The sequence below is a fragment of the Panthera tigris genome, chromosome E1, assembly GCF_018350195.1.
Source record: "Panthera tigris isolate Pti1 chromosome E1, P.tigris_Pti1_mat1.1, whole genome shotgun sequence".
In the NCBI taxonomy this organism is placed as follows: Eukaryota; Metazoa; Chordata; class Mammalia; order Carnivora; family Felidae; genus Panthera; species Panthera tigris.
The window spans coordinates 28,991,689-29,014,397 of record NC_056673.1 but is presented as its reverse complement, the minus strand read 5'-3'; the positions used below and the strand labels follow the sequence as shown (position 1 = coordinate 29,014,397).

Here is a 22,709-nt window from a genome sequence, read left to right as displayed (position 1 = left end):
CTGTCCAGTATTTACCCCTTTTCCTTAGGGCCTGTTTATTTCTGGGACCCCTCTGCCCATCCCACCTCTGCCTCCGGCTTGCTCCGTGACACACACAGGCTGTGATTAAGCCTCGACTCAGCTGTATTTAGCCATTTAGAACAGGGATTCTCAGCCTTGGCTCCACCTTGGGATCACTGGCGAGCTTTCGACACGGATCTGATTTAACAGGTCCGGGTGTGGCCGCCGCAGCGGGGATTTTAAAAGTTCTTTGGGTGATCCTGGTGAGCAGTCGAGGTTGGAAACCACCCACCTGGATTTCAGTGTGAGCTAAGCATCTTCCAGCCTGCGTCCTTTCCCCTTCTAGCCTCCCTTCTGGGCAGTGACGAACGGTAGATCAACCTCACTCTTCGCAAGGCCGAAGCACACTGAAAAGTCTCATTTCAGAAAAATAAGGCACCGCCGCTGAGCTTTGGGGCAGCAACAGGTTTCTCTCCGGGCTGGTTGGAAGGAGCAGCAGAGAGCAGTGCCACCCAATATTCTGAAACAGCTCCGGGTAAGACACCCTCCCTCTCGGGCACCGACACCAGGAGCCTCTGTCCTGGGCAGTCCTGCCTCGTATACGAGTCTCCACTCTTGTGACTTTAGTGCCTTGAGTTTATGGAACATAATAAGGTCTGTTAAGCCCTACGCCTTACAGTATGGTATCGCCTTTATGGGCGTTTATTTAAACTAACTCTTGAAGTGTTTGAGTGGGAGCAGGAAGCGAAATTCAAGGGCATGTGTTCTGGGGGAGTTTGAAGAGCTGGGTTTCTTTTTTTCCCTTTCCTCTCTCTCCTGTGTGTCTGACCAGATAATTTAAGGATCATTTGAAGTGCCATTTCCTGCTCTGTTCTTGGTACGTATGGCGTGTGGGTGTGCATATTTGTATCCCAAAAGGAGTGGGAAATTTCTCAGCATGTGTTGGCCACAGCAGAGCTCTGGAACGTCCTGACAGAACAGAGTTTGGAAGGACCCGTGGTGAATTGGATGCTCCTAGATGTTGTCCAAGTGGACTCCGTGGTCCGGTTTAGCATTCTAGGCGCAGATTCCTTGTGAGTGGATCTTAGGTGGCCCACTTCATAGTTTCCTCCTTTCGTAGATGAGAAACTAAGGACAGAGAAGGGAGGTGACTTATGTCCATGAGATCCCAGTGGAGCTGGATTAGAACCTGGATCCTGCCCGTGCTTTGTGCAACGCTGCCTGCCCCCCTCCACTGCCTCTCAGCACCTGTGGAGTTAGTACCAGCAACTGAATCCCCTTCAGGTGCCTCCTGGGGACAAGTTTTCTGCGTCCTAAATCAGCCTCACTCGCCTCCTGTGTACTTGGGGAGCCAAAACTGCAGGCAGAAGAAACAGTGGTCTGATGGCACACTCCAGGGTCCCAACCTTTGGCCAACCACCTTGACCAACAGAATTTACGGCATCTCTTTCTAGGAGTTTCTTTGCTTTGTGACTTGAAAGGTTTCCTCTTCGGCTGTCGCGTGAGTTGGGCTGGCTAAAGCCTCACCTCTGGATGTGATCAATACCGAATGGCGACTTCCAAATTCACCCAGCAAGAATGTCTGGCTCACAGTAAACCTTTTGCCTCACTATACGGAGGGTTCATTCATTCATTAAATGAATTAGGATTAGAGAGGCATCACCCACTGACTTGAGTGCTAATTATTGCTGATTTTCACGGTGCTCATTTAGTGAGGAACATGTTGCCAATTTCCCCTGGCGCTTCTAGGATCTCTGTCTGCAACCTTGTTGCGAGGGTGACATTTAGAAGTAGTCCCTTCCCACCCTAATACCTGTATTCCACTTGGAATGTGTAACATGACAGTTTCATACTCAGCCCACGTGCCACATTTTACCTCCTTCCAATTTTTGTCTTGCCTTTGTTCATTGTCTAGTATTATTTGAGACTGTGTATCTTCCAGTAGATGAAAAAAAAAATTTTTTTTTAAACAGGGACCATGTACAAGTTACCCATTGCCACAGGAATGCCGGGAAACAAACAGTCACAAAACCTCAGCAGCAGACAATAGCTGTTCATGTCACCTGCCTGGAGTCCACTGGAATGGTTCTGCTGATCTTGGCTGGGCTCACTTGCATGTTTTGGGTCACGTGCCTGTTTTAGGATTGACTGAGGGGACTTGGCCCAGCTCCACATGCCTCTCACCCACTAGCCAGCTAGACTGGGCATGCCCTTCTCATGGTGATGGCAGAGAGAGAACAAGCAGAATCGTGAAAACCTTCCCCAGGCCAGACCCAACGTGGGCATACCTCCATCTCATTTTGCTGACCATAAGAAGTCAAGTTCAGACACATGGGATGGAGAGAGAGACCCTGCCTCTTTGGGGAGAGGAACTGCAGAATTACAGAACTCAAGGTTTGGGGCCATCAATGCAAACAGTCTGCCATGGTCCGATGTAATTTGCCTCTTACTTGTACTTAGGCCAGTGCTCTCTGCAAGTATGTCACATATAAGTAAATAAAGTTGACATTAGCTCAATCTTCTAATCAAGATTGAGTTGGCTGCATGATGTAGGCATTTGCTAGTTTATCTGTTAGAAGGAAAGTTTCCGTCATCCTGGTAGAATCCAGATGTCTCTTGCGTTAGGTTCAGGGACAGCTTGGTTGTCACTAAGAAGTTTCGCTTTTTGTCATCTTTTCCATGGTCGAATCTACTGTCATTGTTTTCAGGATCTATCTTAGGATGTAAATGTATGAGAGACAAAGAACAGAGGGGGAAGACAGTTTCCACACCAACGTGTGTCAGCTGCCTCTGGAAGAGAAATTTTGTCCCATGTACTGAGCATTGCCATGGAATCAGACACTCTAGGGGTGAGGCCCGGGAGATCTGCGTTTTAAACAAGCCAGGTGATTCTGACACGGATGAAGTTTGAGGAGTTCTGCCCCAGCCCCCATGGGCCGTAGAGGTCAAGGCATAGCTCCCCACCGATGACCCTCAGCTGTGGTGTGTGCGTGCTACTCGCCTCTGAGGATGTTACAGTGTGGTCCGAACTGGGTGAAGGCAGAAATACATGTTTAGGACTTTCTGGTGTTGAAACAAACAGGGAAACATCCCCAGCCACCTTATTTAAAAGTTACTTTAGGGGCGCCTGGGTGGCACCGTCGGTTAAGCGTCCAACTTCGGCTCAGGTCATGATCTCACCATTTGTGGGTTCGAGCCCCACGTCGGGCTCTGTGCTGACAGCTCAGAGTCTGGAGCCTACTTCGGATTCTGTGTCTCCTTCTCTCCCTGCCCCTCCCCTGCTTGTGCTGTCTCTCTCTTTTTCTCTCAAAAATAAATAAAACATTACAAAAAGTTTTTAAAGTTACTTGACCTTGCTTGTTCGCTCAATATGCTTCCAGTGCCAGGCTGCATTGGGAGCCTGTCCTAAGTTATTAAAGAGTACTGTCAAGGTTGGAGCAAGCTCCTTCTCTCAAACCAGACCAAGCGTGGGCCAGGATGTGGGACAAAGTATGGTGAGGTTCAGATATCTCCTCCCCTTCTCGATCCCTCCAGGGACAACCCCAACCCCTGACCACTAGGCCCATGGACCCCCACCTCTGGTATAAAGAAATATGTAAGCCTGGTGAGGGCACCATCACCACAAAATAGATACCAGTGCTAGTCTGACAAGAGTTCATGGTGTTTTCTACTTGAGGTCGGAAAAACTCCTGTGTCCAGTCCCCAACTCTCTGTGTTCTAGAACACCAAATGAGGTCTGGTCTTTATGTTGAAGTTGATGACTCTGTACAGCCAACTGATCTACCTGGGTTTCGTGCGCACGCGCGCGTGTGTGTGTGAGAGAGAGACACACACAGAGACGGAGACAGAAACAGAGAGAAAGACAGACAGAGACACAGTTCTCAGTCTGCTTTTTTCTAGGGTTGACTACCAGTTACCTTGACTTTGCTCCTCATTCCCCCATGATGCAGACTCACACAAGCTGCTTCTGTTTGATTCACATAGAACCGTGAGAAACAGCCCCGTATGTGAGGCCGTGTTTTTCATTCTATTCAGTCTTTGTATATTCAAATTCTCCCAGTTTCAGCTCTTGCTGTTCTGCCAGATTTCCATTGCATTGATGGCTTCTCTGAATTAATAAGTGTTTTGCAATCGCTGAAAAGTTTTCTCTCCCCCCGGCCCCTTCCCCAAGCACCGGGTCTTATCCATATTGATTTTTTTTTTCTTTCTCTTTCCTCTCTAGCTATTTCTCAGATGTTTTATTCTGTAAAGTGTTAATAGAATTTTTCTTTCGCTGTGACATTTTATCTATTCAGGAGGTCTTTGCGAGTCCCATTGTGCAACTGGACTATAGAGGAAACAGCTCTATTCTTTACGACAATGGTTGCCCTAAAAAACATACACAGATCCTCCCCCTCGCTCCCCAGGGTGGAGCATATGTTGGGAGGGTAGCGTCAGAAAACACCCAAACTTTGGAAGGAAAAGAGGGAGCCAACTACGCACTGTTGAAGGGGGCGGAGGGCGTTGAAAATACTTTTTTTTTTTTTTTAATTCAAAATATTTATTTCCTAAGGGGGATCTGAGTGTCAGGACCAAAACATGGCCAACACAGAAGGGAAGCTGTTTTCCTTACTGTTAGGCATTTTTAGCTCAAAATAAGGGCTTGGCAAGCATCTTAGAAAATGTGGAGATGGGTGTGAAACAGATGTCACGTTTACCTGCGCGACACCCAGCAGGCATCACCCCCCACCCACCCGCACCCCAGGCATTGGAATTCTTACCGAGGCCCTGGGGTCTGAATCTGCAGTACCATATGCTCAAGTGTGACTGCTCTGTGTACAAACAAACCAGTTGATCTTCTGGTGGTTTTGCTTGAGTGGTGCACGGAGGCAGACGGCTGTGGTGTGTGTGGCCTCAGCAGGTGCCTGGGGGACCATCAAGCCTGCCCGGCCGCGGAGGGGTCTGGTGAAGGCACCCCATCTCCAGCCTAGCATCACTTACCCCCCTCGGCCTGGTGCCCGGTGGAGACAGAGTAGCTCCTTGCTGGCACGGCAGTCACCGTGCAAGGCCATTGTCCTCCCAGTAACTGACTTTGAAAACGGGGACCAGAAGGGGAAGGCCCCAGGAGCCTGTTTGTTCAGACTCGGTTGCTTAGCAACAAAGGGGGGGTGCTGACTCCGGAAGGGGTTTTTAAGCTAGGCCAGTCCCTTCGAGGGTTATGTCTGGCTGGCCTACCCCCTCTTCCATTCTTACCTTGACTCTGCTTCCCGCCTCCCCCCCCCCCATTCTATTTGATAGCATCTGGAAAAATAGATTTGATTTGTCTGGAGGCAGCATTTTAAGCCTGGTTTTATTGCTTTGTCCAGTGTCTTCCTCTCCATCAGAGATTGTAGTCTGGGAGGAGTGACGAATGAATGGCCTGTGATTCCCTTTCTCGGTTGGCTTAGCTCTGGCCCCCAAACTCATTTGTGAGCCTTTGAGCTCCAGTGAGCAGTGCTCAGTCCTTCCCAACCACACACATGCCGACATTGCCCCAAGCACAGAGCCCTTTGGCTAGGGCTTTGCCCAGGACCACATGGGTTGAGTTGTAGTTTTAGTGCCAATCTTGGGCACAAAATGAATGAGGAGACCAGGCTGCATACCTGGCCAAACCAGGTACAGTCCCCAGGTGAGTAGCTGATTGGCTAGGACCGCACCTGTACTAAAGGTGTGCATTTTGTGGAAGAATAAAGAATTAGATCATAAGTACAAGGAGTGGAATTCAGAAGCCAAATCTGGTTCAGTGAGGGTGACTTTCTTGAGGTCTACATGGGAATGGAGTGTGGATCTTGAAATCTTATTGCTGGAAATATCCAAAAGGGTTGCAGGATGCCTGGAAAGACCGAGGGAGGGATAGGAAGAGAGACAGAGGATGCCTTTGGTGTTTTCTTCTCTTTGATATTTTTGAAAAGGCCCTAGCATAAAGGTATTAGTCTGCCGGGGCAGCCACAACAAAGTACCACAGACTGGGTGGTCAAACAACAAAAATTTATTTTCTCACTCTTCTGGAGGCTGAAGTCCAGCCTTGGCAGACTTGGTTTCTTCTGAGCCCTCTCTCCTTGGCTTGCAGACAGCCCCCTTCTCTCTGTGTCCTCAGGTAGGCTTTCCTCTGTACCCGTGTCCAGATTTCCTCTCCTTATAAGGACCCCAGTCAGTACTGGATCAGGACCCGCCCTAATGACCTCACTTTAACTCCATAACCTCTTTAAAAACCCTATCTCCAAATACAGTCACATTCTGAGGTACCGGGGGTCACGACTCCAACGTCAGAGTTTGGAAGGGGGCACAATTCAGCCCATGATAATCAAGATGTTAAATTTCCATTGTCTATAACCAGAAACAATTTAAATATCCACAGAAGGATTAATTGAGTAAGCTATAGTTTCTCACTCCGTGAAATATTATGCAGCAGTCAAGATCGTATTGATAATACCTCACACCCATCAGGATGACTACTATCAAAAAACTCCCAGAAAATAACAAGTGTTGGCCAGGGTGTGGAGCAATTGGAACCTTCGTGCCCTGTTGGCGGGGATGTAAAATGGAACGGCCACTGTGGCAAAATGGTATGTCAGTTCCTCAGAAAATTAAAAACAAAGTTACCATATGATCTAGCAATTTCATTTCTGGGTATACATACCCAAAAGAATTGAAAACAGGGACTCAAGGAGGTATTTGTACACTCATGCTTTATAGCGGCACTATTTACAATAGCTAAGACCGAGTATCCATCCATCGACGGACGAATGAATAAGCAAAATGTGGTATTCGCATACAATGGAATATGGCTGAACCTTGACGACATTATGCTCAGTGGAATAAGCCAGTCACAAAGACAAATACTGTGTGTTTCTACTTCCATGAAACATAGTAGCCCCCCCCCGCTTATTCGTGGTGTCCATTACCCCCAAAAAACTGTGGTCCTAAAGCTGATGATCCTCCTGACGGATCATCAGAAGGTCAGTAGCAGCCTAACGCTACGTCACATGCCTCCGTCATTCATCTCACTTCCTCTCATCACGTGGCATCTTATCCTCTCTCTTCATCAGTGACAGTACAATAAGATGTTTTGAAAGAGAAAGACCACATTCACGCCACTTATATTACAGCATATTGTAATTGTTCTCTGTTATTATTAGTTATTATTGTTAAATCCGTTACCGTGCCTAACGTATAAATTGAACTTTATCATAGGTGTGTATGGACAGGAAAAAACATGGTGTATCTTGGGTTGGGTACTGGCCACAGTTTCGCGCATCCACTGGGTGTCTTGGAATGTATGCCCTTGGACACGGGGGGACCTCTGTACTTGGAGTAGTCACAGTCAGAGACAGCAGACAGAAGGGTGGTTGCCGGGGGCCGAGGGGGACCGAGGGGGACGAGGGGGTGGGGAGTTATTATTTGATGGGGGTAGAGTGTCAGTTTTACAAAATGAAGAGTTCCGGAGATGGACGGTGGGGATGATAGTTCAACGTTATGAATGCATTTAATACCACTGAACTGTGCGCTTAAGAACAGTTAAGATGGCAACTTTTATGTTATGTGTATTTTACCATGATCAAAAAAATTGGGGAACAAAACAGATAATATTCACAGTGTGAATCTGGGAAGTGTTTGCAATATTGTAATAGTATATTAAAAAAAGAACTAGGGGAAAATTCCATATACAGTATGATTTAAACTATATTAAAATAGGCATAAGGTTTTTTTTAAAGGCAAAAACTGAAGGGAAATACAGCAGATGTTAACTGTGGTTGTACTAGGCAGAAAGATAGGAAAGGCAGTGATCTTTTTTTTCCAATTTTTTGTGTTTTCACGTAATTTTTTTTAAATGTTTTAAAATTTATGTTTATTTTTGAGAGAGAGAGAGAGACAAAGTGCGAGCAGGGGAGGAGCAGAGAGAGAGGGAGACACAGAATCTGAAGCAGGCTCCAGGCTCTGAGCTGTCAGCACAGAGCCCGATGCGGGGCTCAAATTCACAGACCACAAGATCATGACCTGAGCCGAAGTCAGACGCCCAACCGACTGAGCCACCCAGGCGCCCCTTCACATAAATTTTAATGAGCACCTATGGCTTTGATAATGGAAACCACCCTCCCCCCCCCCAATATATCACATTTCAAATGTGTTGTTAAAATTCCTAAAGCAGACCCCATTGTGTATTTGTTTTGCAGGTGGAGGATGCAATGCTGATGTTTGATAAGACGACCAACAGGCACAGAGGTAAGAGCCCCCGTGGAGGAAGGCTTCCCTTCTGTCAGTTGGCCGTCTGTTGAAGGTCTGTATTCATGGAGGGACACCACAGCACAGAATCCAGATACCGGACAGTTAAAAATCGGCCACGCCCAACCCGTGTTCCGACACACCTTTCTAACCCTGGCTTTCTTGGTCTTTGCTAGACCTGAACACTAAGTGATCCGAGTGGAAATTATTCACAGCAATTACTCAGTTGAGTTCTCGATTTGCATTGGAGGAGGTGGTTTAGAAGCACACTGGCAACCTGAAGAGCCAGAAAAGAAGGTTTATTCAACCTGCGATTGCAGGATTGGCAGTGCCCTATGCACATCTGGAATGTTTAGAGGGCACTGCGCCTCCTCGTATTTTCCCCTGTGCTCTTATTGTCCTATCCATGTTCTAGAAAACGGGTCTCAACTTGGGGTCTGTGAGCCTCCGAAATGGCACACGGAATGTTTTATGTTTGCGCTTTTCTTGGGAAGCGATGCGTAGCTTTGAACAGATTCTCAAAGTGGTCTCTGACCTCCATGCCTCCCGTTCCCCAAAAAGGAACACGTTGAAATGACTGCTTTAAACAGAAAATTGGACGAATCTAGAAAATCCTCCCAGAGGAAGTAGAGTCCAAGCTTATGGCTTAGCGTTCCATTCTCCTGCTCTCCGGAAACCCCTGGTATCTGGGGCTCCTAGAATCAGGGCGTTAATGGGCAGAGCCTCAGAAAGGAGGTGGCAGGAAGCAGCGTTCTTGAGAGAAGCCGGAGTGAGCAGTGTTTCCTTGCCACTCGGATTGCATTTAGATGTTTCGCGTGTTGTTTACATTCTTGCTGTCACCTGTGATTAGAAGCAGTTACCCAGCGCTGACTGTATGTCTCTCCTGTTGGGAGCAGGCAGGCTGAGTGAAAGGGAGGAAGGAGGGTGGGAGAAGGAGGGGCTGTCCTCAGTGTGCCTGGCAGTCCGGCTTCCTGTGCGTCCATTGACAGCGGCCTCAGAAGGGAAAGTAGAAAATCGGGTGGAAAACTGGGTCTTCGATGGTGTATGTGGGGAAGGAATGGGGAGGGGTGGAGGATGAAGAGGCGGGGTGGGGGGGAGGCAAGGGAGGAAAAGACGAGCTTACAAGTGTGGAATGATTGCTTTGTCCTCTGCCTTGCTCAGCATCACGAGGGCCGAGAGAGCAAGGGGCCGGGGGTGCGGAGACGGACAATTCATGATTATTCTCCACCATCATCCTTAGGGGAGGTACGGGGGGTTATCTGAGCACTGTTTTCACAGGCATCGTGTATTCTCATCTCCACCGCAGCGCCGTGACTTTGGGAAAATCACTTCACTCCTTTATCTTCTTTACCTCAGTTTATTCATCTGTAAAGTGGGGATAATATTAGTATTTCCCTATAGGGTTGTTTGGAGAGTTGGAGTGCCACGCACATCACCTGTGCGCAGGTTATTATGATTGCTTTCACCATCATCACCTCCGCGTGGTGTGTGAGGTGACCGAAACTCAGAGGGGGTAGGGGATCCACCCAAGGTCAGAGCAGGGACTCCTCTCTAGGACTGCTGATTTCAGATTCGGCCCTTTCTCTGTGGTCTCCACGTGGGGACGGGTGTGTTAAGAAGAATGTTTTCATCTATTTACTTTCAGGGTGGGCGAGGCCCGTCTGAATGTGGCACTAGAGTTCAGTGCTAGAATTCACGCTCCTGGGAGATTCCTGAGTGGCGTCTATAGGCAGTAGTGTTGAATATCCACGAATAAAGGTATTTCTGAGCTCCTGCTCTGGGTCAGGCCGTGTTGGAGAGGAGAGTAAATCATCTTGTGCAAACTTCACAGCTGTGCTGGGGAAAGAGATGTGTCATCTGGGGGACGTGAGAGGGCCGGTGACTCTCCGTGTTACGTTACTCAGCTAATAGCAGACAGAGGCAGGTTCACCCTGCGGGCACCGGGCCCCTGAGGAAGTGCCAGGCAAGATTCTCCCTTATTTCTGACCCAGACGCCTCCTACTGTGGGTGGAGCCTCTTTCCTTGCTCCCAGGCGCTGGGTGCCGTGATGGGGTGGTGGCCCCTCTGTGATTCCTGTCTCGAGCTGGAGGGAGGTCCGTTTTACGGCCCCCTGCTCAGAGAGGCTCCAGGGATGGCATTGATCGCTCTCCCATGACTCCTGGGGCCACTGGCAGGAAGAAGGGTGGGCACAGCCCCGAGCACATGCTCAGTGCACCCCAGCCACGGCAGGGCCTGCCCAAGCATCCTTCTGCCCTGCCAGAGGTGAGATTCCTGCAGTGGATGTAGGACTCTTTGCATAATTCGTGGAGCCAGAACAAGGTGAAAGACGGGGCCTCTTACTCAAAAGTTATTAAGAATTTCAAGGTGACAGAGCATTCAATCCAGGACAAAGCCCTTCTGAGCGTGGGGCCGGCTGTGGGTGGCTGCACACCCAGGGGGCAAGCCAGAGTGGATGTGGTCCTGGGGGCCCCCGCTGGCAGGGTGGGGAAAGAGAAGGCAGGAGGGAAGGAGGCCCCAACATCCTGCATCCCCTTTCCTCCTGTACAGAAGTCTGCTCCCTGGGGTTCTTTCTGTGTAGGGCTTTGGCCCCTACACACTTTCCAGCACCTCTGAATAGCTGAGGAGTTTCTCTTTGAACTGGGTGCTAAAGCTGGGTTAATACTTAAGTGGTTCAGAGCATTTCGGAGAGGAAAGAATTAAAAAAAAAAAAAAAAGGCACATATCACAACAGAGGCACGAGTCCTGCGTGTGAGACAAGTGGGCCCCACATCCCTGATGGAATGTACATTTGGAATCAGGTGATAAGCCCAAGAACATAAAATCCTCCTGCAGCCACCTTGGCCCAACCTTACCTTCACCTCCTCAGCTTCCTGTTTCCCATTATCTTATCAAGAAGAAAGTGCTGCCGTAGCAGAAGTTAAGGACACCTCTCGGGCTGGCACAGCCTCCAGCTCTCCTCTTAAAGAGGTCCACACTGTTCACCCCGCGGGTGGCCACACAGCACGCACGGCACCTTCCCTTTCCCCCCCTTGCAGCTCCCAACCCCGCCCCGCTGCGCAGCCTGGGGCTAGTGCACCTGTGCGCCCTTGGAGCTGAGACTGCTGCCTTCCAGGAAGGCTGCACGTTTGGTTGGGCCTGGGGTCCCGGGAGTCGGGTCCGCCGGGCTCGCGGGACCCTCTCCGAATACTCTTGCCACTGTGAGCCAGAGCTCGGGGCGGAGTTTCCACTTCCCGCCGCACAGTGGCTCCCCCCCTTCCCCTGTCCCCCATTTGTTCCCCCAGGGACAGGGTGGCCCTCCGTTACGTCTGTTCACAGAAGCGACAGCCTGTGTTTCTTCCCCTCTTACATCTGTCCTTGGACCTCCCTAGCACCCTGGGAAAGAATCCAGGGGACAGGAGACAACAAGCCCTCCCGGGATGTAAGTCCTCCCCCCTGGAAGCAGGAAGAAAGTCATTTAGCACGTGACTCCCACAGGAGGTGTGCAGTCTTCTCCCACTTTCTCCTTCGAGCAGACCTCCTTCTGGCTCCTGCTGCTCCCTTGATGCCGAGTTAGGGCACCTTTCCTAACCTCTCGGGACACCTCTGGGTCCTCCTCGGGAAGGTGGGGGAGCCGGGACAAGCTCTGAGACCTGAAGTATGTTTTCTGGCTTTTTAGCCTTTTAACTGAGAGAATGTCCAAGATTAAGTCCTTTGTCATTCTTCTTGTTTTAGCTCGGAGAGGGAGGTAAGGGGCTGTATCTGCATCCCTGGAGATGGGGATTAGCACGCAGGAGTGCCCTCTCGGGGCAGCGGAGGGGCTGATCTGTGAGGCCCCAGGGAATTCTGAAGCTAGGCCCTTGCACAGCTGCAGTGAGAGGGCTGACCTTATATGCTGACCTGTCACAGGATGCAGCCCACCCTGGAAAGCACGTGTGACCTTGGGCTTGCACTGAGGACATCCTAGAGGAGACAGACAGCTGGGGGCCCTCTTCCAGCAGTCCTGCCAGCAGATCCTGAAGGGCGGGGGGGGTCTGGGTATCCTGTGACAGCACATGCCACGGTGGTACAGTGGGTTCTGTGCTAACCAGGCCATGCTAACCCTCTTGGTAGAAACCGCCAGCCCTTCCCGAGCAGTTATATCCCACGTGCTTAGCGCAGCGCCTGCATGTACTGTTGAATCTTTACGACAGTCACTGGTGAACCCAGCTGCCCGGAGTCCCCAGTTGGACGTAAACCCAGCCTGTCTGACCCGGAGTCCTTGCTCTTGGCTGCTTCACAAGCATGGTGCTAGGCAGTGGTTGAAAGCAGGGAGACTGGTGGTTTTAAGTCTCAAGTACCTCCTCGTTACTGGTCCTTCTCCACCTGCCCTTCTTGCTGGACCATTTCAGGTGGGAAAACTGAGGCATGTAGAGCGTTGGAGGGCCGGCCGCACGCAGGTGTCTGCGGCCAGGTGGGAGCCGAGCTTCTGAAGCCTTCCACGAGTTTCTTTGTGCCCAAGGGGAGAAAAAGAAGGTGGCTTTCCAGTTTTTGCAGAGTCCTTTCATTTGCTCTCTCAAAGCCTTTGGAGGCGGTCTGAGAAATATGGGGCTGATCATCAAAGGGTTTAATCGTTGGGGGAAAGTTTGTTGCTTTCTCCTTGCAAAACTCAGATAAGATCTTGAATTCAGCATTAGGTATTGATCCCAGAGAGGGGCTGGCGGGGAGGGTCTGGAGGGAAGATACAGCACAGTGTCCTTCCCGATTTGCCCTTTGGGAGGCACAAGGCTGAGGGGTGAGCCGGAGGGACCGAGGGAGGGTGGAGTGGTTTGGATCTGTCCCCACTGTCATCAGCCCCTTTTGAGCAAGCGGAGGAACGCGGGGATGTTGGTTGCTGAAACACATCTCACATTCACCTCCTTGCCGGGGAAGGGAGCCCCCGCCGTGAATGTCCTTCTAGGGGCGGCCTCCGCTCGTCTTCCCTCCGAACCCAGCCTTCCAGGCTGAACCATGTCTGGCCCATCAGGGAGAGCTGGGTGGTTGGGGGCCCAGTGGAAAACAAGTCGGGTGTCTTTGAAGCTTATGGGATTGCCTGGTGAGGGTCAGCTGGAGAGGGAAGGAGTACAGAGGAGAGGCTTGGAGACAGGCCTTCTCACTGCCTGCAGCTTCCATTACCCAGCAGGCCTGTTTGCTCCAGAACGTTGCCAGAGGCAAAGGGCCGGATACACTGAGAGGAAAATGAAGCTCAGTATGCTGGAAGACTCCCCTCACCGCTGTTAACGGTTGCTCATTAAGTGCAATGCTAATGGCTTTGGAGAGGATCAACAGCTCTGAGAACTCACAGGCTCCCCAGCAGGCCGCTCCGCGGCACTGACCTCAGCCGAGGCGGTTTTGTGACCCTCCAAGAGCACCATCAACGGCAGGCCCGCTGCTTGGAGGGTCCTTTTCCAGGGTGGCTGTGCCCTATCAGGAGCCGCCGGGCCGGAAGGGCATCCTCGTGGGCCCCATGTGGGAGAAGAGGGAGAAGCTCTCTGGGCTGCGGGGCTGAGCTCCCCCTCTCCCTCGAAGCTTGCACGGCATCTCCATCCCGAAAAGCGGTTGGCTGCAGTTGAAGGTCTCCGTAATTTGTGTAATCGGTTTATTTATTAAAATGGTGCCAGTAAGAGGTAGCTGAAACTGTGATAGAAGATAATGCCTTTCTAAGGAGGAAAAACAGCCCTTAATGTCCTGACTACCTGCCAGACACGCACTTTTTGAAATTGACCTCTGACGTCCAGACTGTTTTATAGACGCTAAAGATGATTCAGGATCGTGCTGTAATTATTTGTTCACTGCTGCCTGTTTCCCGAAGTTGAGGAAGGGGATGTAAAAGGAGCTTCACACAGGTGTAAACTAAATGAAAAATTCAAAGGCATTGCTTTCTTCGAGGGTGTAGGGTGTCAAAGATAATGTATGCATGTGTTTTTCCTAGTGACAGTCTAACATTCTGACCTTACTTAGGAAAGGGGGTTGGGACTCTACAGCCCGTAGATGGCACGTTATGGGATGGAGGAAGAAGTCCCTCTGGGTGGGAGAGGGTTGTTGGAGGGGGCAGGAGGGGTGGCAGGGATGCCTGGAATCACAGCTGGTGATGACACTTGGCAATGTGACACGAGGGCCTCAGTGCCCACGCCAACGTGATGTCCACCCGCTGGAGTCATGCCTCTGCAGGGTCCCCACCTCTTACATCTGCCTCTCATCTGCTGTGCGAGCTGCCGATGGTGTTGGGCACCCATCGCGCCCCGCCCCAAGTCTGAGGTATATCAAAGGGTTTATTGGAAGCCTGTAAACCAGGAGCTTGATCATTATTAGTATCGATCCCAATTCTGTACCCGCAGCCGGTCTGCTCTAGGCCACGAACACCAACCAAGGGTCTTGGCCGCACAGGACTTTCAGTCTAGTCTTAGGATGATGTGGCCACCACGCGTGCCACTTGGGCTCTTTACTGCAAGTAAAGGGTCTCGATCGGGTCAGGTGACAGAGAATCTTCTCTCCCCAGAATAGCCCATATAAGTGAGTGTGAGGCAACTGCTTAGGAAAATTACTGATAAGCCAGGCGTCTAGGAGAAGATGTTCAGAATAGGGTAGAAACTCAATATGACTGAGTCTCCTTTGGTCCACCCTGGTTAGAAGGGACATGGGGAGCGGGGCGAGGGTGGCTGGCGGTGACGTTAATGGCTGCCTTTGGGTGCTTGGAGAGATTCTTTTGGAAAACACGTGCATTCTTGAAGTTGGGCACGCTCTAGTTAGAACAGGGAAGAGGACAGCCAGTACCTCTCCCCTAGATGGTCAGGACCCAGGGTTCTGTGCTCCTGCCTGGGCTCATTCTAAAGGCAGGGCTGTGTAAGGGGGGTGAGCGTGCTTGTGTGTGCCCACCACGAGGGGTGTACCCCAGCCTCCTCACTCCCTTGTGGGGCCTGGCCCGGGGACAGTGCGCCTTTGTCCCTCCACCCAGAGCACATTTCCCCCAAGGCCTGACCTGTCACCTGACGCATCTCGGGACCTCCTCCGGTCTGCCAGGAATATGCAGCAATGGAGGGTGGAAGGAGGGGAGAGGGGTCCAGAGCTGCAGCCCCCACCCTGAGCCGTCTCTCAGAGACCAGCCCCCAGAGCTGTCTGCACATTTTATTTTCCCTTTAAGTAAACACCATTAGCCTTCCCGAGAAATTGGTGCAAACATGACCTCGCAAATAACCAATTAAAAGGGCAGGGTTGAAGGGGAATGTGCGTTTGAAAACATGTAGAGAGGAGGCCGTTAAAGATTCCCGGATTACCCCAGCCCCGGCAACATCGATCTGAGACCTTAATTTTATTTCTGACAGGAAGCAAGGGGAGCGCTTTAATTTTTTTTTCCCCGAGCTAACTAAATTCCGGAAGCGCCCATTCCGGCACTGTCTCTTGAGATATTAATCAACACAGTAGCTGGGTTTCTGTTCACCTGCTTTTCTTTGTAGACGCGGAGGAATACAAAGCTCTCAACTCCCTAGCAACGGGGCCGGGGGACAGGGGCGCCCAGCGCAAGAGGGAGCCTGCATAGCCGGGGGAATTTGGCACCCTGGGTGCCCTGCATTTTCTGGAGCTGAAGTATAAATCTTAAACTTCTTTCCTTTGGAATAAAAGCCCTGGCACCGAAACGGTGGTGAGCTAATAGGTCTTCCTGCCTCCCTCCTGGCTGCGGCCCCACGGAAGCAGAAAGGGAGTGGGCCCAGGGTCAGCAACTTCATTGACCCAGAAACGGTTTTTTTGTAGAGAGGGACAATGAGGCTTTTGTTGGGCCCTGTTCCCATAGAGGCCCAGGCTCTGACTCTCACGACGTGTTTTAAGATCTCGGTGAGGGCAGGGGGTGGAGGCCTGAGGGGAAAGGAGCCTCCAGCGCGGCCACTTGATTAAAAGCACCCCCTTTCTTAGCGCCCTGGCACTGCTAGGGGCCTGGGAACCAGCACCCTGGACGGGCACCTCCCTCGGGGACTGGAGCTTCCCAGGGGAGCCTCGTTGCTGTGCAGCTGTGGACTTGAGCTTCTGTTCAGAGCTTTGCTGCTCAACAGATGTGCGTTAGCCCGTCCGCATCTCTGTGCGGGCAGTGGTGTACCGCGGGACCCAAGCTTTGCGGGCCCTCCCAGCTCCCCACAGGTGTCATCTCGGGCAAGTTGCTGAAGAGCTTTGAGCCCCGTTTGGCTCACTCGTGGAGGTGATACACCTGCTCTGTAATGAGTGAAGTGAGTTGGCTTATAACATGCCCACGATAAGCGTACCTCATTTCTTTACTCTCCCCCTTAAGGAAGACCGTCAGTTTAACTTCTTTTAGCAAACAAACTACAATCTGTGTTTGAGTCTTTAAGACCCTGATCTTTAAAACAACCTTTCCCTCTCCTTCACACACAAAGCATACGTTTGCAGATGCGTGGAATATTTCTGAAAGGCTACCCACAAAACTAGTCACAAAGCGTTAGAATGGCATAGTGGTTAAGAGCACATGTTCCGGGGGCCCCAGGGTGGCGCAGTTGGTTAAGCGTCCGACTCTTGGTTTCGGCTCAGGTCATGATCTCATGGTTTGTGAGTTTGACCCCCACATCAGGCTCTGGGACTGACTGCACGGAGCCTACTTGGGATTCTCTCTCTCTCTCTCTCTCTCTCTCTCTCCCTCTCTCTCTGTCCTTCCTCTGTTGCTCTCTCTCTCTCTCTCTCTCAAAATAAATAAACATAGAGGAAGAAAAAGAGCACATGCTCTGGAGTCAGGCAGCTGGTGTTTGAATCTGAGCTCTGCGATGTAATAGCTGTGTGACCTTGGGCAAGTCACTTACCCTCTTTGGGATTCAGATTCCTCATTTATGAAATAGGAACGATGACATCGGGTTAGCCTGAGTCTTGCAGTGGTTAATAAGCATAAAGGGCTTGGAACAGTCTCTGGCCATAAATAGTTAGCACCTGAATGTGTTTTAGGGGCATGTGCATATACTCACAGATACAAGTTTACATAAATAAGAAACAGCGTTTGCTTCCAGGAAGAGGACTAAGTGACCAGTGGTACGAAGATATGGAAAAACATCTTATCGTATACTTATTTACCTATTGAATTTTTGTACCATGTGCATTTATTACCTATTCAAACATTTACTTTTTTAGCGTTTAAGCTTTTCAAACTCATTCCAATTTGAATTGTAAATGCAGTGATATAACAACATGAGGGAGAGTTTTCGAAAGAAAAACATTCACCTCATCCCAGCTCCCTTACACAGTAACTGTTGTCACTTCTACCTTGTTCCTGACATTTGCGTCAGTATTTTAAAACTTGGTTGTAATTATGGGGTTGGGACAACATGTGGCATCTCATGCTTAGTTGAACGGGGTGTGGGCCCTGTCTCTTTAGAGTTTTGTCTCCTGCCAGGGAGAGGGACCAAGCTGATCCAAAAGAACAAAATTTGATTAAATGCACCCAAAAATTCTTTACAACTCTGAGTCGCCTCTTTTTTAGTTTCCATAAACACAGAGTCAGATAGATAGATGAGGATTCTCTTAGTAGTTTCTGGTCCTCCCAGACAATGTGCTATTAATAGAATAGCCAGATTGCTCCCCGTCTGGAAAGAAACATGGTTTGCTTGAGTTTATCCCAGACCGGAGGGGAAAGAAGTCAAAGGGGAGACCCTCCATTCCAGAAGTTTAAAACGGGTTTTAATTAAAGAAGAAAGTTAAAAGCATTTTCCTAACCAAGTCGTGATTAATAAACACATGGGAACCTTACATAACATGGCAAACGCAGACTCCTCCTCTGTGTCCCTGTTGCTGTAGCTGAAAAGTCACAGCAAGTACCCCGTTAATGAAGGTAGTGAGGTGTCTGGGTCATGTGACAAAGGGATGAGAGGTTAGGTCTAAAGTCACACTACTGGGCTCAAGTTCCAGCACTACCACTGATCAGCTGTGTGACCCTGGGCAAGTTATTAAGCTTCTCTGAACCTCAGTTTTCTCATCTGTTAAATGGGGAATGTTATTACTCACACACTTGGGAGGCTTAAGTGAGGCAATTCATCTGTGTGAAATATCTAACGCTTAGGAGACTATATCTATATTAGCTTTATTAGCGTAATAGCTCATGTTATTTTACTGGTAATAGTGTTACTGTTGCTTGGGGAATAAAGGCCAAGACTTGGTGAACGGAGGAAACGTTTAACACTCCAGGGTGCTGTTTGCTCGTCAAGTTTGCCGAGAGGCGAAAGTATTGTGGGTTGAATTGTATCCCGCCTCAAAAGGTATATTGAAGCCTTAACCCCTCTTATCTCAGAATGTGACCTTATTTGGAAATAGGGTCTTTGCAGATGTAATCAAGATGAGGCCAGGCTGGCTCAGGTTCATCCCATAGGACTGGGATGCTGAGAGGGAGGGCGTGTGAGGACAGACAGGTGACCACGGAGGCAGGACTGGGGTGAGGCAGCTGGAAGACGAGGGTTGCCGGCCACGCCCAAAGCTAAGGGGGCCAGCACGGGACAGATTTTCTCTTGAGCCTGCGGAAGGCACCTTGGTTTCCGGCTTCTGGCTTCCGGAAGTGTGAGAGAATCCCTTTGTCGTTTTCAGCGCCCCCAGTTGGTAGTAGGCTGTTCCAGCAGGCCCCGGGGCCGCGCAGAGGGCAGAGCAGTGCTTTCTGTGGGACGCGTGCCCCTGATGTTGGGGCTCCCGTCGCAGCGGGCGGGCAAGCCCCTCTCTCTGCACATCCCTGTCACGTCATGCCGCTCTTGCAGCAAAGCTTGGTCAGAGAAGAGACCTTTTACGTGAGAACACGACCCCCAACTCCTGACATAGTTCATGGCTTCCCCAGGTCGAAGTTAACCAAACACCGTGCAGATGCCCTTGCGGTGTTAAATATATTTTCCGGTAGAGACCCTTGAGGAATTCTGAGATTTCATTTTAACATAGTAGCCTTCAGACCTCAGTCACTTCTTTAGAAGCCGAGGAATACACTGAAGAGTTGTCGATAACGCCAGTACACCGAGGGGTTGTCCGAACCCCCAGCTCTCAAGAATGCAAACCACACCCGTTCCATAGGTGTTTCCAGCTCGGTTCGTGCCGTTTGGCTGCTTAGGGAAATAAGAGAGAGAGAGGGAAGGAGATCAGGAGAGCTCGTGTGAGACAACACAGACCCCCACCGTCCTTACATACCTGTTCCAGCTTCCATCCTGGAGAAAACACAGCGAGACAACGCTGAACTTCAAAACCTGCCAGACAGACTTCTTGATTTCTTTATGTTGTCTCAGAAACCCTTCCAGGCAGGAACATTTGCCAAATTCGGTCCCAGAGTGAGTTTCTGAGCTAAATTAATGCAATTGAGGGTCAAGATGGCAACCCCCACAGGTCCCCGGTCCCAGGACACCACTGGGCACAGCAGTAATTAACAGTGTGAGCGCCCACGTGGGTGTGCTTCTCTTAACCCTCAGGTTTGGTCGGCGAACCTGGCGGAACAGAAAAATAACTGCCGTGATTTTACAGTGATCAAAGTTGCACACCTTTGAGCGCTCCCTGCAGGTTCGAAAATTTCTTCCTCAACTTGCCACCCCGTCTTGATATCAGGAAATAATTGAAAGCACATCCTGCTTCTCTGAATATTTCCAGCGCCGGTGCCTGTGTTCCGGCACCCTAGGCGAAGCCGGCACCCCCGCACCAGATCTGCAAAGTACGCAATGCTGACATCCGATTTATTATCTCGGAGGCTGGGCCGGTTCATGGATGATTCATGACTCCCGCTTTCCACTGCCGCTGGAGGTGACATCACCCATTCGGGGCCCAGAATAGACACAGAAGCGACGGTGGCCCCTGTTTTGTGTATCTCTTGCCAGCCCTGGGCTCCCTCCTGCCTCACACCCAGCCGCTGTGTGTTCACCAGGCACCAATGGCCGGGGAGCCCGTTAGAAACATCACTTTAAGTAGAAGGCCGCTGATGTGTTTCGATGCTGTTGTAGTCTGCACGGTAACGCAGGGAAGGGAGCTTCCCCAAAGTTCACCTCTTCCGCTTAGGTTCCTTGACTTGGAATTTAGATTCTACTCATAACCCAAAGAGTTGCCTAACTCCTGTGGCTATCTTTGGCTTCCTCACTTAGAGACAGGGTTGGCTGGGAAGACCAGGGTGACTTAAGGCATCCAACAGCCCAGCATCAGACGCCCATATGATAAATGATTGCAGTCACATCAGAGGTTTGGACTGTATCAGCGGTTTTCAGCCCTGGTTGCACATTAGAATCACCTGGGGAGCTTTTAAAGCGTACCGATACCGGGGGCCCACTCCAGATCAATTCAGCAAGACCCGAGGTTGGGGCCCTGGCGTTCACAGATTTCAACGTTCACCACAAAGCTAATGCGCAGTCAGGGCAGGGACCCCCTGGGTCAGATGATCTCCAAGGACCTCCAGCTTTAAAATTCACCAAGATGGTACCACTGACCAGGTCTTTGACCTTGACCTGTGTCTGGACAGTGGGGTGGAGGGCCGTCCTCGGTATGTGCTGCGGTGTGTAAGCCCTGGGAAGTAGGCAGTGTCTCCTTCCGGTGAGTGGCCCTCAGTGATCCATGGGGGGAGGGAGGAAGTGTGAATAACTACCATTCTGTTGTGCCAGTTTTGAATCTAGTTACCGTCCTACCGAAAATACTTTGCCAGCTTCCCATCGCTATTAGGATAAGACCTACACCGTTGACCCTGGTCTGCAGTCTTTGGTGCCCGGCCCTTTCCGCTTGTCCAGCTTGACCCGTCACCATGCTCCCTGCAGCCACACTGACGTCCTGCACGTTTCCTTAGCAGGGCTGCCCTCACAGGCTGTTCCTTGGGCTGCCAGGAACCGTCTGTGTCACACTCCTGGCCAGTTCTTACTCCCCTTACAGAACGAGTCTTAAATATCCTTTCCTCGGGGAAATCTTTCTGAACCCCCAGACTGACTCAGCCCCATCGGTTGTCTGCTCCTGGCACCTTGTCCTTTTCCTTTATGGCACTTCTCATTTCTTAGTGATGATTTGCTTCTTACCTGCGCCTTCCCCACCTCCCACCCCTGATATCCCCAGTATTTGGCACTGTATTAATTAACATATAGGACAAGAGGGTGGGCGGAAAATGGGCGGGCCCTCCTCACTGTGGTCTCTGTGCTCGTTTGCCTGAAAACAGGTTCCTGCTCACTGTCGCCATTTCCGCCTCCTTTCTACACCTTCCCCCTGCAGAGGCCTACGCTAGCGAAATGGAGGTGCAGTGGTCTTGTCTAGAGGACGGTGTAAGAGGTGCAGGTGTTTTCGGGAGAGGGCTTTGGAGAACTGAGGGTGGTTCAGGACACTGCTGTTTTTCCAGAGCCTAAGGGAAGAACGATTACCCAGGAAACTAACGGGGTTCTTTCCTAAAAGGGAAAAAAATGTCTTTGGTGGAGTCATAGTTGCCCTTCACAGGTGACCTGGAAGAAAGGCTAAAAACACTGGTCCAATTAAAAAAAAAAAAACAGACTTCCTCCAACACTTGATATTGATACCTGGTGCAGCCTGGTGGGCTGGGGGGGTGTAGATGTGCTTCAGTCAGGGGTCTGTACCAGGATTTTTTTTAAAAATTTTTTTTTAATGTTTATTTATTTTTGAGACAGAGACAGAGCATGAGTGGGGGAGGGGCAGAGAGAGAGGGAGACACAGAATACGAAGCAGCCTCCAGGCTCTGAGCTGTCAGCACAGAGCCCGACGCGGGGCTCGAACTCATCAACCGTGAGCTCATGACCTGAGCCGAAGTTGGACGCTCAACCGACTGAGCCACCCAGGCACCCCAGGATTTTTTTGGTAACGTTTATTTATTTTTGAGAGACAGAGTGCCAGCAGGGAAGGGGGCAGAGAGAGGGAGACATACACACACACAGAATCCGAAGCAGGCTTCAGGGCCCTAGCTGATAGCACAGAGCCCGACAGCTGGGCTCAAACCCACGAACCATGAGATCGTGGCCTGAGTCGAAGTCGGACGCTCAGCCGACTGAGCCACCCAGGCGCCCCGTACCGGGATTTAAAACACGTATGCGCTTTGCTCTCGAAGGCCAGGTAGAAAGGTGTGTACTTACAAATTTCTGAATTTCCTCCCCACTTCCAAAATCCCCAGGCTTGGCATCTTAGTCTTCTTTTAATTAAGTTGATTCATTTGCCCTGAGAAGATTTCCTGATTCAGCTAGTATATTTATGTATAAACTGCTCTGGAAACACCTGGCAATTTTTCTGAGTGACAATAAGGAAACATTGCCTGAAAATTATGGTTTAATTTGCTCCCTCCCCCATGCTGTCTTACCTTTAAAAAAAAGAGTAAGATTTACAAAAGGAGCTTTGTATTTTGCCCATAGTAGTGATCCTGTTTCACAACAGAAATGTGAATCAACAATACCTAATAATTTCCCTTTATGTATTTTTAGAACTCTAGCTTTTAATGGACAATTGAACCATTCCTTGGCAGATGGGAAATCATCTAATTGCATGTTCTTATTTATTGTGAA

The 22,709-nt window shown here is 50.2% G+C and overlaps 1 protein-coding gene across 5 annotated transcripts in view; it reads left to right on the top strand.

The window, feature by feature from the left end:
• Nucleotides 1-22,709, top strand: part of MSI2 (musashi RNA binding protein 2) — a 389,269-nt gene that overhangs the window by 241,263 nt on the left and 125,297 nt on the right. For all 5 annotated transcript variants that reach the window (XM_042965665.1, XM_042965662.1, XM_042965663.1 and 2 more), the window contains exon 7: nt 8,193-8,241. In XM_042965665.1, the coding sequence (XP_042821599.1) occupies nt 8,193-8,241 (49 nt within the window). The remainder of the gene's footprint in view (nt 1-8,192; nt 8,242-22,709) is intronic.